At 30.0% G+C, this 8,377-nt stretch overlaps 1 protein-coding gene across 4 annotated transcripts in view; it reads right to left on the bottom strand.

The window, feature by feature from the left end:
- Positions 1 to 4,327: 4,327 nt before the first annotated feature.
- LOC117178007 (UDP-galactose transporter senju) overlaps positions 4,328 to 8,377 on the bottom strand; it is a 315,812-nt gene continuing 311,762 nt past the window's right edge. For all 4 annotated transcript variants that reach the window (XR_004467779.1, XR_004467780.1, XM_033369187.1 and 1 more), the window contains one exon: positions 4,328 to 4,864. Coding sequence is in view for 2 of the 4 variants with exons in the window: in XM_033369187.1 (XP_033225078.1) it covers positions 4,801 to 4,864 (64 nt within the window). In the remaining 2 variants the exon portion in view is untranslated. The remainder of the gene's footprint in view (positions 4,865 to 8,377) is intronic.

Below are 8,377 nucleotides of genomic sequence, written 5' to 3'. Positions count from 1 at the left end.
AGATAGATTCACATCTTTCACATCTTTCACATCATCAGGTTCACATCTTTCTAATTGTCGATTTTGAGTAACAGTTGCGAACACTGTTAGAAGGGAGGAAATCGCTGAATTTTTTTTCCTCGAGATGGGTAAGATGTAATGGCTGAGACAAATACGAGTATGCGCGATATACATGATAGTTTTTTGTATAAGAAAGTGATCGAAACTTATCACGTAACAATTACTCATGTCATTAGTACCGATGGTGCTCCTTTGTTCCACGTATCAAAAAGAGGTTTCTGGCCTTTACAGATATTATTGAACAATTTACCTGTACATCTTCGTTTTAAATTCATTTTATTAGCTGGTGTAATGGTTGTCCGCACAGAACCAAAACCCGATCTCATGAAACTTTTTATCGATGAATTCGTGAAGCAAGACAATCGTCTACATACCGAAGGAATAAAATTGACATTTTTTTATCTAAAGAGGGAATTTACGTTACATTTTCTCCGATCTTCGTCGTTGCCGAAATATCCTTTTTTAGCAGAGGAACCAGAGTTAAGTAATCATGATTCACACATGCGTGACTTGGCTGCAGCTAAAGCTCATGGTTCATTTGTTCGTGGAGTGAAAGGTGAATCGTCTTTCACTAAATCTATAACCAACAATATGGTATGGGGATTTCCTCTTAATTATAATTATAGGCTTGCATTGATTGGGATTAAAAAATGTAATTCCCTTCAATACCTGATTTTCCGGTCGCCTCCTAAACCGTCGGGGAAATAGATATGAGAAAAAATAAATTCCCGTGAATGCACCTCGAAAAATTCCACAGAACAGTACTGAAAGGAATTTAAAAATACGATCATCTGTAGCAATAATCAATAAAATTAAATCCCTGCCAATGTACTTCGAAAATTGCACGGAACGGTACTAAAGGGGATTAAAATGTTTGAGTGTGCAAAAGAAGGAATAGCAAGGTTTAAAATTAATTCAATTTCAAAACGCTTGGTTGAATTAAAATGGAAATTAATTCTTAACGAATATTTTATCATTCTTAATTAATAAGTGTTAATTGGGTAGTGAAATAAAGAATTGTAATTATATTAACTTTTTTTTATTGATAGCACCATATTTTAAAAGTTTTGTGCGAAAATTCCTACAGTAATGAGTCGTATTCTATTACATAGAAAAATGTTTACTACCCGCAAATAAGCGTAGAATAGAGAAAAATTAATATTTTTAGATTTCAGCGCAAAATTGAAGATTATTCTATTATTTTAAATGCGCGATTTTTCCATCTGCCTAAAATTCCACAATAAGAATAAGATACCTCCTAAACTTATTCACTTCTATTTTCATAGCGACCACCACACAGTTTTCTATTCTCCCAAAGAAAACGTATTTTCAATATTTATTATTCCTTCTAATTGTGCCAGTAACGCACCTCACAAAGATATTTCCTATTCCTCAGAAGTGGTCATATTTTAATTTTATTTAATTCCTTCTAATAAATTCACAAAATATGTGTAATAAGTTTTTTTTAATTCCAGAGTTAAAATTATTTAAATTCACACATTCGCATAGATTTCTTTGTTGCATTTTTAAGGCGTTTAAATATATAATTAAAATATAAATAAATATAAATTAAAATTTATAGGTTATAAAAAGATTTAATAATAAAAAATAGGTTAAATAAATGCTTTCGTCAAATTATACTAAGTTCATTGAGAGGAATCGGATTTGCACTTTTTCTCTTCCCGTTGGGGGATTTTTAGACGGAGGAAAAATCGTTTATTCAAAGGAATAGAAATTCTTAATTTTTCTGAATTCAGCGCTTATTACCGGGTACTTAAATTCAATAAAATGGGTATGTTATTTGCATAAAGGCCATTTTTGATGCTAAAAAGTAGATTTCCTAAAAGACAGATACATACAAGATTCTGGTTTTTGTTGCAAAATAACTAGATAACTCTCCACATTCAAAATCTTCCAGAATATAATCTTAATTCTAAAACTTTTTTAATTTCTAATCAAAATCGTTCCAAGAATTATCATTATCGCAAGTCCGACAACGTTTTCATCTGGTGTCACTGAGTTGTTGTTAAGTATAATATGGGCACCCACACGATTAAGCCTAAAGGTCTTTGATATACGTATTTAGTGTCCTAAACTAAAGTTCAGGTTCGTTAACCAGCCATTTTGGAGCAAAATTTAAAAAGTGGGCACATTTTGAATATTTTTAAGACCACTTTTTTAAAAATTCAAAAATTCTCTATACGGTTATTTATAGAATTCAAAAAATTTAACAATTTATCCTAATGACTTTTTTTGAAAAATCAAAAATTACTAGAGTTATAGCATTTTCAAAATCCAGAAAAACAAACTAAAATGAACAATTTAAGCCAAAAAACGCATGATACGATAAAAAGTCTAGAAAAGAAAAACGTTGCTTTTTGAAAGTCCTACAAGATTATGATAACAACTTTTTCAATTTTGTCAAAAATTTGAAAATTCAAAATTTGATCGTACAACAAATTTTTGAAACCACATTTTTTCCGGATGTATAAATTCTATGCACGGTTGTTGATAGTACTTCAAAACTTAAACAATTTATCCTTCTGACTTTTTCTTATAAAAAGAAAATGATCAGAGTTGAAGTATTTTCAAAATCCAAGGAAAACAAACTAAAATGAACATTTTAAGCCAAACAACGCATGATATGAAAAAGAGTCGAGAGAAGACAAACTTTGCTTTTTTTAAGCGCTACAGGACTATGATAACAACTTTTTTAATTTGGTCGAGAAGTTAAACACTCCAAATGTAATCGTACCAAAAATAATAAAAAATCCAAAAATTCAATTTTTTGGTCAAAATATGCAAGATACGAAAAAAATAAAAAAGCTCAAATTGCGCGCCTGGAAAGAACTGACAAATTAAGAATAAATCACTTTTCGATATAAGCTACGAGAAAAAATTAGGAAAAACTTGTTCATTCAAAAAAGAGCTATAATTCTTTATAGAACAGTTAGTTTTTGCTTTAGTCGTAAAAAATAACATTCTAAATAAAAATATTCAATTTGTTTCAAAAAACGACACAAGGTATGAACTTAAATTACTAGACAAAAGTTGTTCGCCTGAAAAGATTGATAAATTTATTATTAATTAATTTTCGATAGGAAGAGTAAATTTTCTTTTAATCGTAAAACATAAGATTAAAAATTAAAGAATTAACTTTTTGGAAAAAGCACAGAAAACACGAAAGAGGACATAGGCTCCTGTATAGGACCCTATATAGGTTCCTGTATTAGTCCCTATGCAGATGCGCAGTAGTTTTTATTTAATCGTAAAAAACAACATCAAAAATAAAAAAAATTATAAAAACAAGGAAATAAGAATTAGTATGATTCAATTTTTATGCATATTATGAATGGTAATGATATACATTTATTGAAATGATACATGTTTCAGAGCAGTTTAGAATACAATTTAAAGCAAAATAAGAAACAAATACAAAAATAATCATGATAAATAAAATTTGCTTTTTATTTTGCATTTTTTTAATCAGTAATCCCTGGCAGAGTTACATAAAAAATTGATTATAATTGATATAAAAGTGTTGTGGATAATGTAGAAGAGTTGACAGGTTGTACAAAATCGAGTGCGAAGCACGAGATATGCGATGAGAATGTGTTCGTTAAAGCCAAAAGAGCTTTAACAAAAGAGAGTTCAAAATCACAAAATTACACATGTCGGTCCGTTCACTTTTGATTTTAAAAGGTCTGTGCCCGAATGCGGAAGAAATGCAAAGATTAAGCGCGGAGTGCGATTGCCCTCAGTTGCGTGCCGTAGGTGCGCTGATACTCTCGAGCTAAGGTTTTTTAACAAAAGAGAATTCACAAACACAAAATTACAGTTTTGAGTCTTAATTTTAAAATATTTGCACAAGAACGTGCGAAAATATAAAGACCGAGCGCTTAGCGCGAGGTGAATACATAATCGAATGCTTAGCGCGAGATACGCATAGCCTAAATAAAAAACCTAGAAATACAATTTTAGAACATAAAAAGTGGATTTCCTTAAAGACGGACAGAAAAAAGATTTTTATATTTCTTGCAAAATAATTAGAAAACCAACCACCTTTCGAAATCTACAAGAATATTTACAGTGCAAGGAACTTTGGGTTATATCACGTTAAGACACACGTTGACTTAGTTCTTTTCTTTCAGAAAAACCCTTCAAATAAAGCTTCATAAAATAAATAAAAAGAAGAAAATAAATTTTTTCAACACTCAACTCTTAAGTAAGTGTTTTAGAATCTTAATTTTAAAACTTTCTTAATTTCCCATCAGAATCGCTCCAAAAATTATTATTATCGCGAGGTCTGTCTACGTTTTCACCAGGTGTCACTGAATTAATGTTAAGGACATTATAGACTGCTGTTAGTGCCTCCGTTATACCGCTGCTTGATGGAAAGTCCTCTGAGAGGTCCCCTTGGAGTGTTTCCGGATAAACGCCGTTTGCTTCTAGAAACTGTGCGTTTTCGGCAGTCTGGCCTAAGTATCCATCGTCCTGCTTGAGGTATTGAAGGTGATTTGAGCTTGAAGGTTTCTTTCCTTCGTGATCCACTTCTACAACGACTTTCCCTAGACGTTCGTTCTCGATGGGTTCTTTTGGTTTATTTTGTATAACTCTATCGTTATCATCTACTACTTTTTGGATTCTACTCTCTGCATGAAGGTCTTCACCAAGAGAATCTATATCGAAGTCAGAAAGCCTCTCTCCATCTACAGATTCTTTTTCTGGATGAGAAATCATCTACTCATCAACATTCACTTCAATGGGATTTTGTTCGAGAGGGTCGGTCGATTCTTCAGCTGTTCTGTAAGGTATTATTTGTAAGTAAATAATTTAATCAGGAATCTTTGGAAAACAATTATTTTTAAATTTGTCTACACTTCCAAGATTTAAGAAAGATTTTATAAATTCCAAAATCTACAAATATTTCAAATATTTTAAAACATTTCAAAGGATTGTAAATTATTAACATAATATTTTTAAGGAATTCACAAAGATTGCAATGATTTCATAACTATTGCAACCGATTTCAGAAAGATTTAAACAGATTTCGAGAAAATTCACAAAGGTTTTAAAAGACTGGAAATCATTTCACAAACATTTAAAAATATATCAACCATGCAACTTGAATAATATCAAGATTTCGAAGAATTTCAGAATATTTCCAAAATTACGCACAGGTTTCCAAGATTTCCAGAATTTGGAAAGATTTCAGAAGATTTAAAAAAATTGCAAATGATTTCCCAGGTTACGCAAACATTTGAAAGATTTCCAAGATTTCAAACATTTGAAAGAAATACACAAAGGTTTCAGAAGATTCTAAAAGATTGTAACTCATTTAATAAAAAAGTATCATTCATGTTTATGTCCTAATTTGGAAAATTTAATAAAACTAAGGATGCCAGAGGTTTAGTTGTTCAATTTTAGGTAAAAAGTGGGGCTCTATTAAAAAAAGAAAGGATCAAAAGGGGATTTAATTTATTATTAAAGAGATTTTTTATATCATATACATCTCTCTTGAACATTCCACAAAAATATCCCCTAACAGCAGTGCAGTTGAAAAGATTATGCGGCAGTTGAGAAGATTAGCCATATAAATTGTCACTTTAAGAAACTATAATAGGCGTCTAAAAGCAATTTTGTAATGCTTATGCCGAAAAAATATATTTTTTTTAAGTATGTAGGTTAGAACAAATAAATTAAAAAACACACAAATTACTACTTGAAAAACCCAACTTTTTCTGTCTTTGTTTCCTTGAACTTTTTACATTTTTATCAGTTAAAAGCTCTTACACTATCAAAAAATTTTAAATCTTAGGTAAAAAAATATTACATTCTAACAAAAAACAGAACAAAAAATCTTATTCACGAAAGTAACATTATTATGAGAATTTAACTCTTTTTATTAAAAATTTTATTATTTAGTGGTAACTTTTTATTGATTGTTCATTATTCGGATTTTCAGGTTAAAAGTTGAAGTGCTTTGTTGAAAATTCATTTTTTTGTTGAACCCTACCGAAAGAAATCTCAAGTGGTCCTTTTAAAAGTGGTGCGACGGTAATATCATGTTCCTTTTGTATTCGTCACGTACCGGGTCGTGGCTAATCCGCTCTCCCTTTTTAAATTTCTCTTCAAATTATTAACACTGTTTTTTTAATTGATGAATTTTCTTATTATACATGTTTATAATTATAACTTATATACTAATATACAATTTTCTAGTTGAATTAAAAAATGTTGTCTTTTTTGGTGTATCTCATTCCATTTACGAGAAACGTTGTATTAATTCCAATTTTAAGCATTTAAAAAAAAAAGTTAGATATCTGAAATCATCGAAACCCGTAGATTCGGAATTATTATGTTTTAGGCTGTTAACTATGAAATTAAAAAAATCTACTTCTAAATTTTGATCCGAAAGCTTAACAAAGGACCCTTGAGTGTCGGCTACTTCATTGATATAGCCTCACTGCTTGTCATTTATGATCGAATTCTTATTTCAATTTCAGATTCTCTGCTTGTTCTTTATGATCGTATTGCTATTTCAATTCCGGAAAGGACATTTTAAAGCCTTTAAAACATTTAAAAGAACTACCTGGACCTTAAAATATATCTACCTGAGTGCCTGCGGAGAATTTCTCTGAGCGTCTCTGACTTAAAGAATTAATTAATATATATTCAGAGATTCTTTTCGGTAGGGAATCCTCATTTCTGGTTGAAAATTTACCCATTTTATTGATACTTGCTCCTTTTTTGGTAGAAAATTATTTTTTTTTAACTGAACTACTAATCACTTCATTTTTTCTTAAAAATTCAAGAATGCGGTTGAAATTTTGTCTTTTTCTTGCCTGGAAAATCTTTCGTAGATGAATATACAACTCGTTTGTTAAACATTCAACAATTTTGGTAGAGAATTCAAGTAGTTGGTTGAAAATTATCTTTTTTATTGAAAATTGAACTGTTTTTCCTGAGAATGAATCTTTTTGGGATAAAGATTTAAAAATTTAGTTAATCTTATTTTTTCTTCTTGACTGACAAATATTTCTTGGTTAAAAATTAGTCTTTTTCAATTTAAGATTCATCTCTCCGGTTAAAAACTCAAATATTTGGTTAAAAATTCATTTTTCTTTTTAGTTAAAAATAATTTCCTAAACTAAACTCTAAATTCTTCCGTTTTTGGTTCAAAATTTATTTTTATTTTTATATATTTTTATTTTTCGTTCAGAATTCATTCTACATTCATTTTACTAAAAAATTCCCCTTTTCGGTTGAAAATGTAACCACTTTTATAGAAAATGAAAAACCTTGTTAAAAAGTCATCCTTTTTAATTAAAAATTAAGCCATTTGGTTGAAATCCTTTTTTTTTCAAATGAAGCTGCTCAAGTAGAAATTTCCATTACTTGGTTGAAATTTCATCTCGGTGACTGGAAAATTCATCTACGCTGGTTAAAAATTCAACAATTGGGTTAAAAAATCAAACTTTTGGGCTACAAATTTAATTATTTTTGCTGATAATATAATAATTTGGCTTGAAGTTTAACAGTTTCATTGAAAACTCAATAATTTCGCTCAAAAGCCATTCTTTATGCTTAAAAATTAGTCTTTTTAGGTAAAAAATTTAACTATTTCGGTAGAAATTGTACTGTTTCGTTAAAAATTACCAAGTTTGTTGTAGTTCATATTTTGCTTTTAAAAATTCAACTACTTTGTTGAAAATTTGTCTTTTTGGTTGACTTCCACTACTTTATACACTTATAGAAATTTGAGATCTTTCAATAAGAGTTCGAATGCTTGTACTAAGAAATCTACTCCCTACTATAAATTTTCTTGAGCTGTGCTATTTTCTTGGCAACATAAGTATTCGTTTTACACGCTTCGGAATCTGCCTGATAACGATCCATACCCAGATTTTCGATGAGGACATGTCGATATACGAGGGTAGTTCAATAAGTCCTTAGAATGAAGTATAAAAACAATTTTTTTTGGGTAAATTTTTTTTTATTTTTCAACATAATCTTCTTAGAGCTCTATACACTTGGTCAATCGCTTTTCAAGTTTTTTCAATCCTACAGAAAAGTGCGTTTTCGGAAGTTCCTCAAAATAAGCACTTACAGAGGCAATGGCGTCTTCGTTGTCTGGAAATCTCTGTCCACCGAGCCATTTTTTCAAGTTTGGAAATAAGAAAAAGTCACTGGCGGCTAAATCTGGTGAATACGCTGGGTGTTCGAGCAATTCGAATTTTAGTTCTTCAATTTTAGCCATTGAAACGAAGCATGTGTGAACTCGGGCGTTGTCGTGATGAAAGAGAATTTTTTTTCT

This window comes from Belonocnema kinseyi, chromosome 8 (genome assembly GCF_010883055.1).
Source record: "Belonocnema kinseyi isolate 2016_QV_RU_SX_M_011 chromosome 8, B_treatae_v1, whole genome shotgun sequence".
Classification (NCBI taxonomy): domain Eukaryota; kingdom Metazoa; phylum Arthropoda; class Insecta; order Hymenoptera; family Cynipidae; genus Belonocnema; species Belonocnema kinseyi.
The sequence above is the reverse complement of the archived record's forward strand: the minus strand, read 5'-3'. Positions and strand labels throughout refer to the sequence as shown.